At 40.3% G+C, this 21,480-nt stretch overlaps 1 protein-coding gene across 3 annotated transcripts in view; it reads right to left on the bottom strand.

Moving 5' to 3' along the window:
- Nucleotides 1–21,480, bottom strand: part of CMC1 (C-X9-C motif containing 1) — an 84,501-nt gene that overhangs the window by 36,952 nt on the left and 26,069 nt on the right. Inside the window, exon 1 of one of the 3 annotated variants that reach the window (XM_056800376.1) lies at nt 17,527–17,879. The exons of the other annotated variants lie outside the window; for them this stretch is intronic. Within the exon in view, the coding sequence (XP_056656354.1) occupies nt 17,527–17,593 (67 nt within the window). The 5' untranslated portion in view covers nt 17,594–17,879. Of the gene's footprint in view, nt 1–17,526; nt 17,880–21,480 lie in introns of those variants that run through there. 3 annotated transcript variants of the gene reach the window in all.

Genomic DNA, 21,480 nt, shown 5'->3' with positions numbered 1-21,480 from the left:
CTGAGAGTTAAAAAAATAACTCCTTCAATTCCCACAAGTCACACTTTATCCTGTATCAACTCAATTTCTTTAGTCAGAATTTCTAATAACCACATGGACCCATCAAAATATTAGAATAAGCAGAAAAGCAGCTCAAGTCTATAGGAATATGTATGTGTCTGAATGCAGAGAGAGAGAAAAAGAGATAGGCAAATGGCTGATCATTTTATTTCTGTTACAAATTAAATTCTCTGGAGATTGTATTTTTAATTTCAAAATATTTATTAAGTCACCTGCTCAAAATTTCTAACTGGCCAGTAGCCTCCCTCCACAGTGAACAGAGGTCTAAAAACTCAAGCAAGGCCAAAAATGTGAGACATGAGCACACACGGCAGCACTGTATATGCCTTCTGACATTACCACTCAGTCCTGTCCCAGGGCACCCTCAGAATTAGGGATGTCCTGCTTCTGACAGGTAGGAGTATGTGGGTGAGTGGAGGGAGAGGGGAGGCACACAGGAAGCCAAGTCAGAGACCAGACAGACCTCTTTCATTACAGGAAGGAGAGGGTCCCAAGGATGCTGAGAGAGAGCTTGACAGGACCCTACAAGTCAACCAGTCATTTAAATCAGGAGTTGCTGCTATGCAAGAACATGCCTAAAATGAGTATATCGTTTCATAATGGAATAGATTGCATATGCAATTGTAGTCAGACGACACAAAATCTGATATTACTTTATTTTGAAGTCACCTTTTTTCTTCTACTAAAAACAAACGGTATGAGTAGAGCAAAAGATTATGGCTGATATCTGAAGGCCAGCTTAGCTTATCATCTATGGAAAGTTCATGACATGGTTGACCACAAGGGAAGGAACCTTCTGTCCATGGCATTTCTTGGAAGATCCCATTATCTATGTACATGTTAGATGCTCACAGTAAAAGGCAATAATTTGCAAAGGGCTTTTATATGTTATTTCATTTGATATAAACTTGAGTTCAAAAATGTTTTTGTCTTTGTGTCCTCAGGGCTTTGCCCACAGTAAGTACTTAATAAATCTCTGATTAACTAAATTGAATCAATTATCTACCAGGTCATAGGAGGATTGTGATATGGGTGAGCAAGGGAAATACCCAAGACAAAGAAATTACATATGCTTATGAACTGATAAAGAATAAAAATAATCATCTATTTATTTTGTGGGCTATTGGAACAAACTTTTAAGAACTAAAATATTAATGAGCACAATGCCTTAGAAACTACACACTGATAAATACTAAGTCCCTTACCTCAAGAAACTTAGAATTGAACTTGTTAGACAAGACCTCCACAGGAAAACAACCATACTGATGAGAAGGCTAAATGTATGAAAAGTTCAGATCATCCCCTGCAGTTCTCAGCTCCTCTCTGACTCAGTCATTCAATCTTAGGAAGCTGCTTGTGGTCCACTGAAGTTGGGGAGTTTCTACACCATCATCTTGCTGCTAAGGGGAAAGAGACTGACTTTTAACCTGACCCTCCTAACCTAAGGACATCCCTCTTTGTATCCTGACACATTTATAAGTTCTAATAGATCTATTTAAAATAAGTCTTGGTGCTTTCTAATCACCCCTTACATTCACATAAAAATCTCTTCAGTGAGCAATAAAAAGAAACAGCAGTTCTCCTGTGGTAGGGCAATTAACTCTTTATAAGGAAATATAACTTGAAAGACTGACAGTGGAATCACAACCAACTTCGAAACAATGTCTTTTATTATATAATCAAATCTCTGAAGCATTTAGACATCAGAAGCAACAGGGCCAAACCCACACAATGTCTTCAACATCATATGTACTTAATGTTTACCAATGTATGGATGTTCAGGGAAGACTAGCATTTTTTAGGGCTGCTCACCCACTTTTGGTGCCTACCAGACACTCAACTTTCACCGGTAGCCCCAGGAAGCGATAGCATGCACCATGGCCACATCCCATAAAATCATCTTGTTAGACTGGCTAAATAAACCAGGTTGAGGATATCTGGTGGGCCCCAAGCCTATCAGTAAATTGGGGGACTGGGAGAAAGATGTCTACATCAAACATGTGAAGACTTCCCCCAAAGGAATGGACAGAGAAGAACGATTCATTCCAATGCTCATGAAGATGGCTGAAGCAGGCATTGTGGAGTGCTTAGAACTTGCTCAGAGATGGAAGATGCAAAGGTCTTCCATGCATCCCAGGCCATCACCAGTTTTCTTGACTTTTGTCCTGTCACTAGACTTTAATGACTTTGGAAAACAGAGTGAGGCTGCCAACTGTTCACTCTGCCTCACTTAAATCCAATACATATACAAATCAAGATGTCAGCTGTGATGTCACTGATCTCTTCAAAAAAAGGACAAATGACAACCATCAAATTAAAAAACAGAGTAAGACATAAGGAGTAAAATAATCCACGTAAATATCTGTTAGTTCATATTCCCAATTAGTATAGTTAGGCCTTGAGAAGATAGAATTAACTCTCCCTTTATTTTTAGTTAATCAAATCCAGAACTTAAAGTACCCCTACTTAGTAGCTAGTTTATCATTAAGTAAGAGAGCTGACAAGTCACCTAGTTAACACCCCCAAAGGCCATGAGCATTGCCCACCTTGGGCAGTGCTAGGCAAATTGGGAGACTACAATTGGTTCCTGTAAAGAGGGGGTGAGACAGGAAGTGACATGGAAAAGGGGGTATAAAAGGAGAGACCAATATGGTCTGGCCTCTTTCCTTCCTTGGCTTTTGGAGAGACTCTTCCCTTGGATTCTGTGTCAATGAGTAGAGCTGAAGAGATATGATTTTCCTTGGAGTCATTCTGTGTTGGTGGAACTATGGCTGAAGACACCACAGGGACTTATGCTGAGGAATACCAGGAAATCCACATGGAGATTGGGACTTGGGAAAGCCCCTTCCAGGTGCTGAACTGGACTTCACTTCGCCAGAGAAGCACTTAGGGCTGGTAGGCTAGACTAGGCTTTGTCTCCTTCCTATATTTCCCACTTTCACTATCTACCTTGTTGTAAATAAAAGCTGCTAACAGACATTTTGACTTAGGGGCTAATATTTTATAAATGATGACCACTTTTATAACTCTCATACTGCATCAAACCTCGATTTTAATTCTTACAGCCTTGAATCACATCAGTCTATACGCTTCGGGAAAGGCTAGATGGCTCAATTTGTCTTTTTATTTTTACTGGTGACAAGTACAGCAAATATTTCAAGAGTTTGTGGAATGATGAGCTCTCTCTGATGCCTAATGAACCTTCTAAAGGAAAAGGATCAGCGATAAGATAAATATGCCTTGATCAGTTTTTTAAAAGATCATATCCTATGAGCCTTTAATGCAGAAGCTGCTAAATTCTGTGTTATCCTGACTGTGACTCCATGATATTTTAATTATTTCTTTCTGACTATTTGTTTCCTTGATCTGGGAAGCTCTGGAATTTGTCTACAATATGTCTGGAAATTTTCACTTTGGGATCTCTTTCAGGAGGTGATCAGAGGATTTTTTCAATTTTTTTCTTACTCTATGGTATGAGAATATTAGGGCAGTTTTTCTAGATAATTTCTTGAAAGATGTCTAAGCTCTTTTTTGATCATAGCTTTCAGAGAGTTCCATAACTCTTAAGTCATCTCTTCCTAATCTATTTTCCGGACCAGTAGTTTTTCAAAAAGATAGTACATGTTTTCTTCTATTTTTTTCATTCTTTTTACTTTGTTTTATTGTGTGTTGATGTTTCATGGAGTCATTAGCTTCCACTTGTCCAATTCTAGTTATTTTCTTCAGTGATATTTTGTACCTGTTTTTCTATTTAGTCAGTTCTGCTTTTTGAGTAATTTTCTTCAGTGAATTTTTGTACCACCTTTTCCAGTCAACCTATTCTTTTTAAAGAATTCTTTTCTGTAGTGTATTTTTGTACTTTTTTTAAATAATTAAGCCAATTCTGTTTTTTAAAACATTATTTTCTTCAGCATATTTGTGCCCCTTTTTCCAAGCTGTTCATTCTCTTTTCATAATTTGCTTGCATCGCTTTTATTTTATTTTTCCAATTTTCCTCTACCATTCATTTCTTTTTCTTCCAAGAATTCTGATTAGGTATGGGTCCAATTAGCATTTTTCTTTGAGACTTTGGTTGTAGTTCTTTTCACTTTTTTTTTGTCTTATTCTCCCCTGACTCTATAGGAGCTTTTAATGATCAAATATTTTTGTTGTTGTTAATGTAAAGTTCAAAGTCAAGAAATAGGCTGGGGAAAATGCTTAGTATATTTTAAGAATTAGATTAATATAGCACCTGGCTGAATCTTGACAAAAACAATCCCAAATATTTCATAGCTTCCAAGTTATTTTGATGAGAATTTCTTTTTCCAAAACTTATACTAATGGATTTTGTTGGTCATATATAGGAATACTACTAATTGATGTGAATTTATCTTGTGTCCCTCAATTTTGCTGAAATTAATTTTTCAATTCATTTTTACTTGATTCTGTAGGGCTCTCTAAGTAATAAAAATGATACTAATAACAATAACATCTAATATTTACATAGTATTTACTATATATTAGGCACTATGGTAAGCACATTACAATTATTTCATTTGTTCCTCACAACTCTAAGAAGTTCATGCTATTACTATCTTCAATTTACAAATGAGGAAACTGAGGGAATCAAAGGTTCTGTAACGTATCCCTGGTCACAGAATTAGAGAGAATCTTGGGTCAGATCTATGAACTTAGTTCTTCCTTACTCCAATCCTGAAGCTCTAGCCTTTATACCACCTAGCTGCCCCAATCATATCATCTGCAAAAAGTAAAAATGTTGTTTCTTCTTTGCATAAGTATATTCTCTCAATTTCCTTTACTTACAGTTATAGTTAGCCTATCTAGCACTATATTAAATAGCAGTGGTGATAATGGAGATTCTAGTTTCACCTCAGATCTACTTTCTCTATTAGATATAATGTTTGTTCTTAGATTTGGATAAATAATATTCATCATATTCAGGATAAATTCACTCATTCTTATGAGTTCTGGAGATTATTTGAATTTTTCAAAAGACTTTTCAGTCTCTACTGGTAAAAGGAATTAACATGATTTATCAGTTAGTCAATAAACACTGATTAAGTCCCTATTATATGCCAGGTACTGTGCTAAGTGCAGGAGTTACAAAAAAGAAGTAAAAGATATTCAGTGACCTCAAAGAACTCACAATCCAATGGAAAACACAGTAGGCAAACAAATACGTATACACAAGCTACATACAGGATAAATAGGAAATAACTGTCAGAAGGAAAAACACTAACAGATGGAATTTCAACTGAGGCTTAAATGGGCCAGGGGAAACAACTGGTAGAGATGAGGAAGGAGAGTATTCCAGGCATGGAGCCTCCAGAAAATGCCTGGAGCCAAGAGTCTGGGCATATTGTTGTCCAGAGAGTCAGGAAGCCGGGATCACTGAATGGAAGAATATGTCAGGAAAAAGGGTGCAAGAAGACTGGAGAGGTAAGAGGGGGGCAGGGTATGGAGGGCTGTGAACGTCAAACAGAGCATTTTATATTTGCTCCTTGAGGTAATGGGGAGCCATTAGAATTAATTGTGTGTGTTGGGGGGTTGGGAAGAGTGGAAGCATGATTGGACCTGAATTTTCTGAAAATTAATAGTTGAATGGAGGGTAGGCTAGAGTAGGAAGAGCAGGCCACTGCAATGGCCTGGGCAGGAGGTGATAAGGGCCTACCCTGGGGAGGGGGGAGGGGACGAGGGCACCCCTAAAATGTCATACTTAAGAGATGCTGCAAAGTTAACGTCAATAGACCTTAGCAACAAGTTAAATCCGGGCGGGGGGGGGGGGGGGAGGAAGGGGGTATGACAGTGAAGTCCAGGATGACTCCCAGGTCACAAGCCTGAGAGAAATGTCTGAAATGCATTTGGAGATACAAAATTGGAGAGGAGCAGAGAGAGGCTCCAGCAGGAAAGCCAGATCAGAGAATCATCAGCACTGCAGAGATGGTAGTTGAGTTCGCCAAATGAAGAGGTCTCTCTGCAGGGAGAAGAGAAGGCCAGGGCAGGCCCCGGTGCTACATGGACGGTCAGGGGACACGCCCTGGTCCTGTTCTACAACCCTCCGACTAGGTGGTTGTAGTAACGTGCACATCGACGTTCATTCGGGACACTGTTCTGCAGGGCTCTTTCTCCGGTTGTCTCCCCCTGTTTAGGTATCTAGGCCGTATTGAATCACAGAAAGAGACTGGAAGGGCGCCTTCTTCTCTTACGCTCTAGTTAAATGACAGACTGTACAAAGGCCATGTCAGACGAGGGTCTTGCTCTTTCCCTAAGGCTACCACCATCTTCTGGGAGGCTACCAGGACTCGGACGTCAAGGTTGGTCTTTACCCTGATGGGAATTCACACACCTTCATGGCTGTTTCCCTTTATTTTACTGTAATTACTCTATAAAATGTTTTTCTTTCTGCTTAGTTTGTCCTGTATTCACATACCAGATATTTAATATTCTGAAATTCAGGTCATAATTTGTTCATCTTTTCCCTCAAATTGCGGGTAAATACTTTTCTTCTGATTTTCCACCATAAAAAGTGAGATGATAAATGTCATATATGTGTGTGTATATATATGTATCTCAAAGCTTTCCCGGTATAGACACGTCCAGCGGGGGCGAAGCTGAGGGAAATCTGCATTTAGCCAGAGGCCCAGCAAGATAAGGCAGCTCAACGTCACTGCCAAGAAGATTTGGGATGATCCACGTGGACACAAGCCATGCTCTGCCCAAAAGGTGCAGAGCAGATTCCCTCATCAACATGCCCAGAGGCGGAGGCAGCCAGGAACAGCGGCTTTTACTGGGGAGGGAATCCGGCCTCCTTTCACCAGGCTTCCCCAGCCTCTACTCCGGAGGGCTCGGCTAGGCACCAGCAGACCAGTGAGTAGTGCCTCCCCTCCCATCTCACCTTCCATCTATTCCCCATCGATCCTTCAGTGCACAGCGCTTTGCAGACTTTGATGTCTCGGATCAAAACATGAGATGCTTGACTTGTTCCGTCACGTCTGACTCTTGGTGAGCCTATCTGGGGTTTGTAGTTAGCCAGAGGAGGAACTGAGACCAATAGAGTAAAGTGACTTACCCAGGGTCACACAGCTAGGAAGTGTCTGAAGCCAGATCTGAATTCAGGAGGAGGAGCTTTCCTGACTCCAGGCCTGGCACCGTGCACAACGGCACCCCCAACGGCCAAGATGCTTGAGGGCAGGGACTATTTTTCTGTCTTTGTAACCTTAGCCTGAGAAGGCAGACAATGCCAGCAGGAAGGGAGATCCGCCCAGGAGGCTACAATGCCCGGGGGAGCATGGATGCCGTCCGATGGAGCGGCGACACGTTCTTGCCGACGCGCCCCTGCACAGGCTGGGAAGGAAACTCAGAGTGTGTGCACTGAGTTCCGGAGAAGCCACATGTGGGTCCTGTAATGGCTCTGATTTGCTTGCCTCCTCTGAGGTGGAGAGTAAAGCGGGCGGGCAGCTAGTCTCTCCCCTTGGTTCCTTGTCATCTCAGAGGCTTCCTTTCCCAAGGACCAGGCTGAGGGGAAGAAGGGACGGACGATGACACGACCACTGGGCAGCCAGGAATGACCCTGTGAGGCACGTGGCGGCTTTCCAGCTCTTGGGTCCTGGCCTCTACCGGACAGATGAGGCAGCCACAGGAGGAGCCTTCATCCAAGACGGGTCCTCTAACCCCACGGCTGGGGCCCACGAGGCTTCCCACGGGCCATGGCGATGGATCCCAGGCACCACGCTGCCGGAGGCCCAGCTCCCGCCTCCACCTCCCCTTGCCCCTGCGGCCGTGCCGATAAGGATGCAGCTCCTGAAGAGCGCTGCTAGGCAGAAGCAGGATTTCATAATGGTCCTGCGTGCTATGAGGAAGGGAGCTACTGACTCAGTCATCAGATTAATCCCTGGGGACACCCTAAGAGATGGGAGTACTGGCAAGGGTTCCGGGCGAGTATGGCTAGCCTGTAAGAGAGCCTTGAAGGGTGGAACAGAAAGAAATCGTACCAGGCTGTGGGGCCCGGAGGGGACAGAACTGAGCAAGGCTTTCCCTTCTGGTTCTAGAGGACTGGAAGAACCGGGCTCATGCTTCCTGCAGGATACGGTGGCTTGCGAGGCACGTCAGTGCGCATCAGGAACATTATCCGCCCTCTACTGAACTGAATAAGCAGATTACTACCCTGCAGAAGAGCAGAGAATGGGGTCCGACCGGGCTCATCCCCAATCTGGCCATGGAGCCGTCCCACTGCTGCGGTGGGCACAGGGCCACCCCACTGTTCCCCAAGGAGGAGGCTGCCGCTTCTGTCCAGTGGAGCTTTGCATGGCCCTCGGATCAGGATGGGATGAGCCTGCAGAGATCTTGTCCCGAATCTCCCTGGCAGTGATGCTCTCGGTCCTCCTACATCTGGGGAAGAGGCGGACACCCCCCGGGGTCGGAGTGCCCCTTTGCTAGTCGGCCTCTACTAAACAGAGCTGACCCCCATATAAGGACAGCCTCTGACCGGAGCGCCCGGGGTACGCTGAAGGAGGTTATGGCCTGTTTTCCTCACACTGGCTGGGCTTTACAGCTTCCACGCCGCCCTCAGGCAGGCAGGATTACAGAACGGAGACATGTAGCTTCATCCTTCACAGGCAGGACCATGGGGCAGCAGACAGAGCTGTGGGCCTGGAGTCGGAAATACCTGAGTTCAACTCCTTGTGACTCTTAGTCACTTAACCTTTGTTTGTCCCCTCATCTATAAAACGGGTTCACCATAGTACTGATTCCAAGAGTTGTGAGGATCAAATGAGATTATAATTGGAGGCAGCCAGATGGCTCAGTGGATTGAGAGCCAGGCCCAAGGCGAGGAGATCCTGGATTCCAATCTGGCCTCAGACACTTCCAAGCCGTGGAATGGACAAGTCACTTAACTCCCATTGCGTAGCCCTTGCGGTTCTCCTTTCTGGGAATCAATACGTGGTATTGATTCTAAGATGGTAGATAAGGGATTAAAAAATGAGATCCTAATTATAAAGCACTTCGCACAGTGCCTGGCACACAGTGAGTACGATATAAATGTGGGCTCTCCTCACTATTGTCCTCCTCCTCCTCATACCGTGACCATCAAGGCCGGCAATCCTCAGACTATTTCTTTGCTAAATCAGTGGTACCCCAAGAAAGGGGGGTGTTCTCTACTCCTGCCAATTCCAGGATCTCCCCTTCAGAAGGACTCCCCTGACCAGGCCAGATGACTTTCACATATAATCCCAGGGGAGTGTCTCTAAGCCCCCCTTGGCTCATCTTCCAGGTGGAGTCAACCAGGCTGCAAAGTTTTTCCCTGTCAGAAAGATCTGAGCAGCCCAGGAAAATGACAGAAGTTCCCTTTGACTGACATGCCCTTCCCCTAGGATAGTCTGGACAGCCCTTTCTCAGAAAGACTTTGAGGGAACGAGAGGTAGAATTATCGGGAGGACTTTGCTTTTTAATAATAATGATAGAAATGTAAAATTATCTTCTTATACTCTTGGTGACCATGAGTTTATTTTGAAAAGGAGATCCTTCCGCTAATTTAGTAGTTTTGGTGTGTTTTTTTTTTTAATTCCTAGAAAAAGGAAAGGAAAATTTTCACTCAATCCTCCACGGAAGAAAATGGTAGGCCTCAGTGGAGGCTTCTCAAGAGGCCAAAAATGGGCATTAACCCCCAGATGGGCCTCCCAGTATTTAACCTTGGAAGATCTTTTCTAACTCCATTTTTAAAAATTGCTCCTAGACTCTAAGCTCCATTAGGGCAGCACTGTCTTCCTCACTAAAGTCTGGATATATTAAATGGGTAGCAATATGAGCTGAATCCCCATATCAATGTAATTAATTTAATTTAAGATGTCTGATGAGGACTAGAAATAACACTGGACATATCACACATTTTATGGACTTGATATTCTTGACTTTTATAAACTGCCCTTGACAATGTTTCCACTGTTTTAAAAGGACTGCTTATATTGTTTTATGTTTATGAAAATGTTTATGTTTATGTTTAAGAAACATGCCTCTGTTTTTTGTTGTTTTTAATTGGTGAAAGGTTGTCTAGAAAATTGCTGAGACCTTGTCACCAAGGGGTAGGATGTAGAGAGCTTGAGCTGGCTCCTATGGCTATTAAAGTTGTTGTGGCCACATCCAATCCTTAATCCTGCCTAGTACTTCGTAGGCCTCATGATTTGAAATATAAAAGGATGAACCTAACAACAAGAAGACAATCAGAAATGTTTCTGGAGTTCAGATGGTCCACAGCTACTTCTCTGAGTTTTGAATCCTTTTTAATTTTTGTATTACATGTTTTAAACCTCAAATATGAAAGGTGTTTTATTATATTTTTGTAGTTAATGAGTGCTTAGTGAATTCTCAAACCTACTAGCCTAAGTCAAATATATGTAAGGTATAGACAACAAAAAAAATTCTGGTTAAATGAGTTTGAGCTAATCATTTAACCTTTCCAGGCCTCAGTATGTTCATCTGTAAAATTCAGGCACTGGCTTAGATGATTTCTAAAGATCCCTTCTAGTGAAAGATCCTCTAATCCTATGAATCCAGGGGCTCTGACTCCTGGATCCTCTTTCTTTTTTTTTCCCTTCCTTTTTTTAAACTTTTACCTCCCATCTTAGAATCAATACTGTGTATTGGTTCCAAGGCCAAGAGGTCTTAGGGTAAGGACTAGGCAATAGGGATTATGACTTGCTCAGGACAGCACAGCTAGGAAATATCTGAGTCCAAATTAGAACCCAGAACCTCCAACCTCTAGCCCTGGCTCTCAATCCACTGGCTGTCTCCAACCAATCCTTTTTCACCTTTAAAGCAAGGTTTTAAGAAAAGAGGGAAAGTGCATTCATTCAGGCAATGCATACATATTAAGAACTGAGCAGGGTGCTAGTAAGGATACCTAGATGAAGAAGACAGTCCTGCTCTAATGGAGCTTAGAGTCTACAAGTGACATAAAAAAATGGAGTTAGAAAAGAAACTTCCAAGGATTAAGTACAAGCATCCTGAGCACCCTAAAGCAAGTTTCTTTTTTGCTTTTGTTTTTTCCACTATAGTGTCTATTATTATAAAAGCTCCCATTTGGTCCCTATAGATAAGATCAAATAATAAACAAAACCTAAAATCATATGCAGTAGAATGCCATTACAATAATTTGTGTAACAACAGAGTAAAAATATGGATTCAATTGTGTGCTTTCAACTGAAGCCAAAGAAATACTTCTTTAATGTCCTCAAAAGCAGTAAGTGGCAATGAAAAGACTCAATACAGAAAGCAAAAGCACAAGCATGAGCAAAGCAACCCCCGCCTCCCCACCAGCATGCTAACTCTCCAGGTGGAACAGGGTCTGGGTCATTCTTTGATATAAACAGTAAATTAAAGGGAAATGTAGGTAGCGATCATGGTACTGCCATGCCTTGTGTTAAACAAACCTGCTATGGGAAAATGTGAATCAAAAGTGATAAACCTAGAGAAACTTCATTATTTTCTAAGGAATTTGTCCTTGTATCCCTTAAAAGAATAAGACTCCGTAAGGGTGGCTAAATATTAAGTTGATTTATATGAAATATTTTTTGAAATAGTACTGCATTCATAAAGCAAAGCAATCTCACCTCATGACTACCATTAATGACTGAATTTTAGAGCTAGAAAAGCCCTCAGCAAGCATCCTTGATATCTGAGTTCATATCAGAACAAGAATTCTTTCCACCACATCCCAACAAGTGGTCACTGTGCATTTGTAGTGAAAAGGATTGTGAAATCTAAAGAGAAACCACAGTAAGTAGTATATAACCCAGGACTGCAAGGGGGAAAAAAAAGAGTCAAAAGCCTATATATATTAAGGATCAGATCCCAGATAGTCAGTACTCAGCAGACTACTAATGTGGACCAAGGATGCTCCATAGACTCCTGAAGCCTAGCAAGATGACTGAAATATTCCCGTGATGAAACTTTAAGACATGTGGACACCTGTGGAATCCTGTGGCAAGATCAGGGGCAAGAGAAAAAAGACTGAGAGAATGATAACTGAGACACAGAAGAAGGTCCAAAAGAGACAAAGGGGGCTAGAAAAATGCCAGTTCTATGAGCAAAGACACATCAAGGAAAATGGAAGCTAGTAACAAGAGCCTAGACAACAACAGACATCAGAATTAAATGAGGCCTTGACAACCCATCCAAAAGTGTAAGAGGATCAAACTTGAATAAAACAATTAGGAACTAAGGATGAAAACATGAGTAAACCAAAGAGACTGATGATCTTGTTAAATGAAAGTATAAATAGTAGCTCTCTTATTAAGAAATCAAAATCTATATATCAGGTTAGGAAGATGTAAACCTGTAAAAAGACTCTCTGAAAATCAGAGTAGACAAAACAGAATTCAGTGGCTCCAGGAAGTAAGGAATATTAAAATAAAATCCATAGACTGAAAAAATAGGAGAAAATATAACAATTTGGAATAGAGTTCAAGGAGAAATAATTTAAGATTCATCAGACTCCCTGAAAATCCTGACCAAAACATATCCTGGATATCATATTTCAAGAAATCATTGGTGTCTATAACTATAAGAACCAGAAGGCAAGTGAAGAGTCACCTCTTCAGGAAGAAAAAAAGGAAAAGCAGCAAGAATACCATAGTTAAAATTCAGTTTCTGGGTCAAAGGAAAGAAAAAATACAGAAAACAGTCAGAACAAAAGAATTCAAGTATCAAGGAACCACAAAGACTGTACAAGATTGGCAGATTCTACTAGAAAAGGCAAAAGATAAAGGCATCCAAAAAAGGATAATATGCCCTCCCAAGATGAGTAATCCCTAAAGGAGAAAGAAATACACTTTTAATGGAATAAAGAACTTTCGCGTATTCATGTTAAAAAGACTAGAGCTGGCATGTATACACAGAAGTCAAAAGAAATCAAGGAATTTGAACAATTGAAAGGGGCCTATAATGACAAAATGCTTATATTCCAATAGCGGAAGGAGAAACCATTTTCATTTTAAGGGGAACAGAATATAAACAAAGAGCAGGGGGAGAATTTTGTTCTTTTTTAAATAGGGAAGAAAAGGAAAGGAGAAAAGAAGGTACTGTGAAAGGAGAAAAGGGAAATGTAACATCTCTGATAAGGAAAGTTACCATAAATTATTCTGACCAATTACATGAAGGGGACTTCAAGTTTACAGAACCGCTATTTAGTAGAGATTCTAAGACAGAAGGTAAGGGTTTTGTTTTGTTTTTAAGAATTCATTGAAACAGTAATTTCAGCAAAGTAATATAATAGAAAATAAATCCACATAAATTATCAAATCCAGTAGGAAGAAACAAAAAGAAAAGTTTCATTCAAAACAGCTCCAAGGACACCACCTACATAAGAAAGATATAATTCAACTATAAAATACTTTTTTATGTTCAGTTTTGTCTGAGACTTCATGCTCCCATTTGGGGTTTTCTTGGCAAAGATACTGGAATGATCTGCCACTTCCTTCTCCAGCCCACTTAAAGAGGAGGAACTTGGACAAATTGGGTTAAGTGTCTGAGGCTGGATTTGAACTAAGGAAGATGAGTCTTCCAGACTCTAAGCTCGATGTTCTCTCCACGGCACCGCCTATCCCCCCACCCCCCTTCCCCAAAATACCCCTTACAGAAATTCAGAGCTAAAATATATTAATTGCTCATGGTTGGGCCATGTCAATAGAATAAAAGGGCATTTCTATCTATGTTAATTTATTTATTCAGTGCTCCACAAAACTACTGGTAAAAGGAATCATGATCTATACAGACACAAGGAGTACAAACTAAGACAGAGCAGTATACAGCATACCCATTAGAGCAGCAATGGAGCACTGCTTTGATTGTTTCTAGAGCAAACAGTGAATGCTGCCTTGTGCAGGAAGACTTTCCTGACCTCCCAAACCTTCACAAGTTGCCTTTCTACTCTTGAATCTTTTATGTACCATTTATGTAAATATGTAAATATTCTCTTCCTCATGGTCTATAAGCTCCTGGAGCAATTAGCACATGGGCCTAACACCTACTTAGAGATTAATAAATGCTTGTTGATTGAATAATTGATTGAACAATAGATCTGGAGACAGCAGACCTGGGTTTATATCCAGTCTCTGACATTTATTAACTCTAGATCCTTGGATAAATCACTTAATATCTCTGGGCCTCAGCTTCCTCATCTGTAAAATAAGAGGAATTAACTAAATGATCTCTAAAGAGCTTTCCAGATCTCTACCTTTCCAGTTCTATAACTATGTTCTTATGACCTTTTATCCCTTTTCATTCATTTTACTAACTTCAAATGATTTTGAACTTTGAGTTAACAAATTACTAGACTGTCTGTACAGAGAACGGATTGAAGAATGCCTCGCATATCTGTAATAAATTATATCTGTTAAAGTACATTTTTGTATATATGTATGAGTATTCACCTTATTCTTTAAAAGCATAATACATAAAGGTTCTGCAGTCTACAAATACTTTCTTTCTTATTCCTATACATGACCCATATTTTCAACATTTTACACCAATCTTTCCACCGAGGTAAATGAATATTAAAGTACATATGTTGATTTAATTTAGAGTATCTTATCCAGTTCTCTATAACATGATTGGGCAAAAACTGTAATTATTTCATGGCAATCTTCTTAAATACTCATTGTGGGCAATGCAATATGAAATGACCAAAATGTTGTTTTATTGTTTTTATATATGTGACACAACTAACTCTGCAAATCTCTTATTTACTTCTCCAGAAAGAATTTATAAGGCATCCTTCCCTCTAGCTATAACTTCCTTTTGTCTTCTGATATCAATTTTACCAAGAAGACTAAGATTTGATCTGATGAAATCACTCCAGTGTTAAAGCTATTCATTGTTCACTGGGCAAAAATGTCCTATTTAGAATACCAATATTAAAGATAAAGTTAATAAACTATCTAAAAATTGTGATTCTCAAAATACTATACGTACGTGTGTGTGTGTGTGTGTGTGTGTGTGTGTGCCACCATCACTGCATAAAACAGAAAAGGCCACAGAGGACTAAGAGTCATTTTGTATTTGTCTTCGTTTCATGAGTTGTCATAACCAAAAAAGATTCCTCACCAAATGGCCATCTTATCGGTGATAAGCCTCTCCATATTTAGATAGGATGATACTTGGAAAAGAGTTACAATCCTCTGAAGTCCACTGGATCCTTTCCAACATGGTATTATTTGCCAATGGCAGCAGCACTGTCTTGATATACACTTCTAGAAATAGAATCACTTCTACACCATGAGGAAGCATCAGAGGTAGATTTTGTAGAAGAAATTTTTTTTTAAATCTATGATAGCAAGGCCAAATTTCTAATGCACTTTCTATGGTTTTTAACTTTTTGCCCTTTCAAACATTTTCTTCAAATAGAACATTTTATTAAAAAAATTTTTGAAGTGGACTGAAAATGAACTCAAGGTTAAACGACTAGTGAATAAGACCAGGATTCTTGATGAAGTCCCTAACTTAGTGCCTGGCCTTCTTGGTCAGCCTAATAATAATGAAACCAGAATTAAGTATGTAACAGAAAATAGAAAGAATATATTGTTAACTTTCTCTAAACAGAAAAAAATTTTGAGCATTGCCCAAAATAGTTCATTTCCTACTGATAGTTCAAGAAACTGTTTTCAAAAGTCCAAAATGATTTGTCACCAGTTTTTTTCCTCTCTAAATTACTAAGATGGCAAAAGATCCTTTCTTTCATGTTAATGTAAAATACTTTTAAGCCAAGCAAACCTTTTAAGGATGCTTATTGTACAAAGCTGAAAAGTAGTTACAACAGTGATTTTAGCCATACACTTAAAAAATGACTAAAGTAATGCTTCATGCAAAGGGTCAAATGTATATAGGTGCTTACTTATTGATGAAGACAAACTTTATTAAAATAAGATAAATGATCTGTACAATTCAAACCAAATCTGTCGCCACCTATGGGTATTAAAAATCAATAGGGTAGGGATAATTAAAATATGATAGAAGACAGTAAAAAAATTACAACGAAAATTAGTGCTAGTAGGAATATGGCAACCTGGCTGAAATTGATATTCATTAGGGTACTCTTCACATGAATAGAGAGCATTTGGACTCTGTGGTCTTTATCACAGTCCCAGCTGGTAATGGTTGAAGGTTAATGCCTTACCCCATTCTGTTCAATTTTCTATCCTAATTAGCCCTCCAAATCTATAGCTGTGAGCACCAAGTGTCTGTGCTCAAAAGAAACTAATTAATGCTAGCAAATTAGATCAAGTCCAAAGATCCAACAGCCAAACTCTTAGTTAAATGCTCCTTGTTAATAGGAAGTGTAGCTGTCAATAACTGCTGTTGGTGACTATAATGAGGCGTCTTTCTTTCATTGAAAGTGATTTCATTTCTCTTTGTCCTGTAAAAGCTGTTCCATTCCCTTCAAAAACCAAAGTTGCAGTAGTAAAGCTCATGGTCTGACCCAGTTCTTGTGATCAGCTGGGCTGAAATGATATGAAAAATCAACCAGGAAAGATTTCTCTGTAAATCATATCTTAGGTGTTAGGTAGGCAGTCAGATACTTATTAAAATTCCTGTCTTTATTCACAAACAATACAATTAGCAAAGTAGGTCCCACAACTATTTGATGGAATAAGAGCTACAGACACAAGAAAAAAATAGCAATGAAGAAAAACATCTTGATTCTAGGTCATATCTTCCTGCACAGTTTTAGCCATGCCCAGAGAAGCTAATTCTTAACCCACAAGTTGGAAAAAAGTTAAGCATTCTTAATAACACACAGGACCAAATCATTTAATCTTGGGCATGCATGGCCTGGAAAAGCAGGGATCTATTATTGACAAAAAAAAAAATTTTAAACATAAAGCTCAGTTTAAACATCTCCAATTAAGACAGCAAATATACATGAATGGAACTCAAATGCTCCCAGTCTTTAAAGTATCACCTAGTCATCAAAAGTCAATACATGTACTATAACAATATCATAAGGATGATTTATCATTGTACGTCATTTTAGTTTGAGTATGACAGTGGAGGTTAAATATTTTTCTTTCTTCTTTACTCTTATTCAGCTTGAGTTTTATAGCTGAACTAAAGGTCAAAAGCAATATAAAATTTTATTCCTTTTTTAATCGGAAAAAACATTAAATTTCCACCTTCTTGTGGAAAGCATCAACAATTATAAAAATCACAAACAAAAAAATATATAATCACAACAACAACAAAACAAAGAGTTGACTTTTAAGTTAATTCTGCTTTCTCTTTTGGGAGTCATGTATGATATTCTCTAGAATTAATGTGAATAAGTGAGCCATTTTGCGAACATCCTGTAAATTAAGCGCACCAATTTAAATGAGGCATTCGGATTGAGCCATAAGAGGGAGGCAGCTCTACAAGCAACAGGAAGCTGCATCTATAACTTTAAGACGATCCACTTTAACCTTTGCCCCAGCTCACCTGAAGGCTCCTCTGGAGCTTCCCAGCAAGAAGCAGGTGGAGGATAACCTCTGGAGGCCAGCAGCATGGCACCTGTCACTGCCAGCTGGGCTCTCCAAGGCTTGTCTGCAGGGGCCAAGGGGTTAATCTTTCCCAACACCTGGAGGGTGTTTGCTGCGATTCCTAGAGCTTGGCCATTTTTCTTACTGGGAGAAAGTCACACCAAAGCACAGGCATCAGCTTGGATTACTCAGTATTCACCCTTCTTCGGAACCATTTTTCTGATAAGAACAGGTTGCAATAAGCCACCTAATTTGCTGTAAAGAAGTGTTGCTTTGAAACGTCCACACGCATTTAAACAGCCATCCAGAGCCCCGGCCAAGGCTGCCTCCCTCTCCCTTCCCAGGGCGGCCTCTGTCAGGTACAAAGGTCACTGTGGAAAGCAGGCAGCTCGGGGGGACGGGGCCTTGGAAACCCTGGCTGACACCGGCCATCTTCACTAAGTATCACAGGGGCCCGCAGGAGGCGGGAAGCAAGAGTTAGTCAGGAACACTCCAATAATTCCTTTTTGGAGCTAAGTCTCCCCAGTGGTATGTCGCAGCAGCAAAGGGCTGCTCTACTGCCCAGTGTTTGATGGCCGAGAACCAAAAAGGGCTTCTTTGCTTTTCTATTTTTCACTCAAGGGCCTACTCCACATGCTCCACGGAAACGTTATTTTGTCTCCGGAGAGTCTGTCTAGAAAGACCAGAGTCCCCCTGTTCGTGGACCTCCACTCGGCAAACTGATCGAGTCCTGGGGGGTGCTTGTCACCCCCCAACTCGGGCATCTTCGAAGCCCGGCACCTTTCCTGCCTCCTACCCTCCCTCTCCCGCACTGGCTTGGCTCTTCCTGGACCGCAACCCTCATCAGTCCAGGCACTTCACTGGCTGTCCCTCAGCCGAATTCTCTCCCTCCGAGCTTCCCTGGGCTCCTTCCAGTCTCCGCTGAAGCTGGGCTCTTGGCTGTCCCAGGGTCAGGGGCTCCAGGACATCCAGGGCTGCATCGCTGTGGTCAGGCCATGGATCTTAGAGGAATAAAGACTGCCTTCAACCACAGCAGCCAGAAGGCTCAGAGGCCTTCGCACCCGGGGCAGCCAGGACAGACTGGCTGGACACAGAGGACTTGGAAGGAGGCCCAGGAACGCTTCGAGGTCAACATCTACCCCCTGACGAGACCGACATTTCTTCTTATTGAGGGGACTCAGTAGAGGCCTCAGCCCACCCCTGGAACCCAGGTTCAGGAAAGTAGGGGAGGGAAGAGGAGAACTCCTGCCACCCCTCCCATCCTCCCCACCTTAATGGCCCTGTTCATGTTATCCCCTACACTCTTACTGATTTGCCCTGCTGGGGTTTTTTTCCCCTTTTCTTTTCTTTTTTTTTAAACCCTTATCATCTGTCTTAAAATTAATACTGTGATTGGTTCTAAGGCAGAAGAGTGGTAAGGGCCAGGCAATGGAGGTTAAGTGACTTGCCCAGAGTCACCCAGTTAGAAAGTGTCTGAGGTCAGACTGGAACCCAGAACCTCCTGTCTCTGGGCTTGGCTCTCAGTTCACTAAGCCACCCAGCTGACCCCCAGCTGGAGATTTTTTTAAACAAAACTAAAAATAAGAGAAAAAAAGGTTTCTTCTATAAGAAACCTTTCCAAGTCTCCCTTAATACATCTGCCTTCCCGCTGAGCATATCTCCACTTTATTTTGTCTAGATCTTATTTACACAAGTACTTAGCATTACACTGTGAGCTCCTTGGGAGGGGGGCCTGTTTGGAGCCTCTGGCATCCCCAGCACTTTGCATAATGCCTGGCATGTAGGAAGCTCTTATGTTGATCAACTTTACTAGTCAAGAAGGAAAAATATTATTTTAATTTTTAGATACGCTTTATGAACAAAGCTAATATGAGGCATGGGGTCAAATTCAGTGAGGCAAACTGAGAGAATGGAACATAGAGTCTTTTGTGACCTGGGTTTACATCCCAGAATGCTACATACAACTTGAGTCAATCTTAGGCAAGTCATCAGCCTCTAAGGATCCATTCCATCTATCAAATAAGGAGTTCAAAGAAATGAATTCTTTGGTTCTCTCCAGACCAAAATCTATGATTCTAAGATCTGATTATTCATAAGAACTGGGCTAGTCTAGATTTTCCAGTGGTAAGGAGACGTGCTTCTTTGGAAATGGGTTCCTATACAGTAGTATATTGGGTTTGGAATATGGAAACCTGATTCCCAAGTGACCTTGGGTCCCCCTCACTCCTACAGAAAATAACGGGGTTGTTGAATCAGAGAATTCTAAGGTTCTTTCCCCTTCCAGGGGATCTGATCCACCTAGCTTAGGTAAACTATAATGTAACCAGATATTTTTTAATTCACAAAAAAACTTAAGGGTACATGGAGAGATAAATCAAAAATTAATTGGAAATTAAACAATATGATTCTCCAAAACCGGCTAGTCAAAGAACAAATCATAGAAACAATAACTTCATTGAAGAAAATGACAATGGTGAGACATCCTTTCAAAACCTATGGGGTACAGCCAAAGCAGTACTCAGGGGGAAATTTATATCCTTGAGTTCATATATAAACAAATTAAGAAGGGCAGAGGTCAATGAATTGGGCATGCAAATTAAAAAACTAGAAAGTGAACAAATTAAAAATCCTCAGATGAAGACTAAATTAGAAATCCTAAAAATCAAAGGAGAAATTAATAAAATTGAAAGTCAAAGAACTATTGATTTAATAAATAAGACTAGAAGCTGGTACTTTGAAAAAACAAATAAAATAGACAAAGTACTAGTCAGTCTAATTAAAAAAAAGGAAAGGAAAAAACCAAATTGACAGTATCCAAGATGAAAAGGGAGACCTCACCTCTAATGAAGAGGAAATCAAGGCAATCATTAAAAACTACTATACCCAATTATATGGCAAAAAAATATGGTAATCTAAGTGATATGGATGAATACTTAAAAAAATATAAATTGCCTAGACTAAAAGAAGAAGAAATAAATTACCTAAACAACCCCATATCAGAAAAAGAAATTGAACAAGCCATCAAAGAACTCCCTAAGAAAAAATCCCCAGGTCCAGACAGATTCACAAATGAATTCTATCAAACATTCAAAGAACAGCTAATCCCAATATTATACAAACTATTTGACAGAATAAGCCAAGAAGGGGTTCTACCAATTTCTTTTTATGACACAAACATGGTACTGATCCCAAAGCCAGGCAGGTTAAAAACAAAGAAAAAAAACTATAGGCCAATCTCCCTAATGAATAGAGATGCAAAAATCTTAAATAGGATACCAGCAAAAAGACTCCAGCCAGTCATCACAAGGGTTATCCACTATGATCGGGTAGGATTTATACCAGGAATGCAAGGATGGTTCAATATTAGGAAAACCATCCACATAATTGACCATATAAACAAGCAATCCGACAAAAATTACATGATTATCTCAATAGATGCAGAAAAAGCCTTTGACAAAATATAACACCCATTCCTATTGAAAACACTAGAAAGTATAGGAATAAAAGGGCCTTTACTAAAAATAATAAACAGTATATATTTAAAACCATCAGCAAACATCATCTGCAATAGGGATAAACTCGAAGCCTTCCCAATAAGATCAGGAGTCAAACAAGGATGCCCATTATCACCTTTATTATTTAATATTGTATTAGAAACACTAGCAGTAGCAATTAGAGAAGAAAAAGAAATTTAAGGTATTAAAATTGGCAATGAGGAGACCAAGATGTCACTCTTTGCAGATAATATGATGATTTACTTAAAGAATCCTAGGGAATCAACCAAAAAGCTAATCAAAATAATCAACAACTTTAGCAAAGTTGCAGGATACAAAATAAACCCGAATAAGTCATAAGCATTTCTATATATTTCCAACACAGCTCAGTAGCAAGAACTAGAAAGAGAAATCCCATT

The sequence above is a fragment of the Monodelphis domestica genome, chromosome 5, assembly GCF_027887165.1.
Source record: "Monodelphis domestica isolate mMonDom1 chromosome 5, mMonDom1.pri, whole genome shotgun sequence".
In the NCBI taxonomy this organism is placed as follows: Eukaryota; Metazoa; Chordata; class Mammalia; order Didelphimorphia; family Didelphidae; genus Monodelphis; species Monodelphis domestica.
This window is presented reverse-complemented; position numbering and strand designations above follow the sequence as displayed.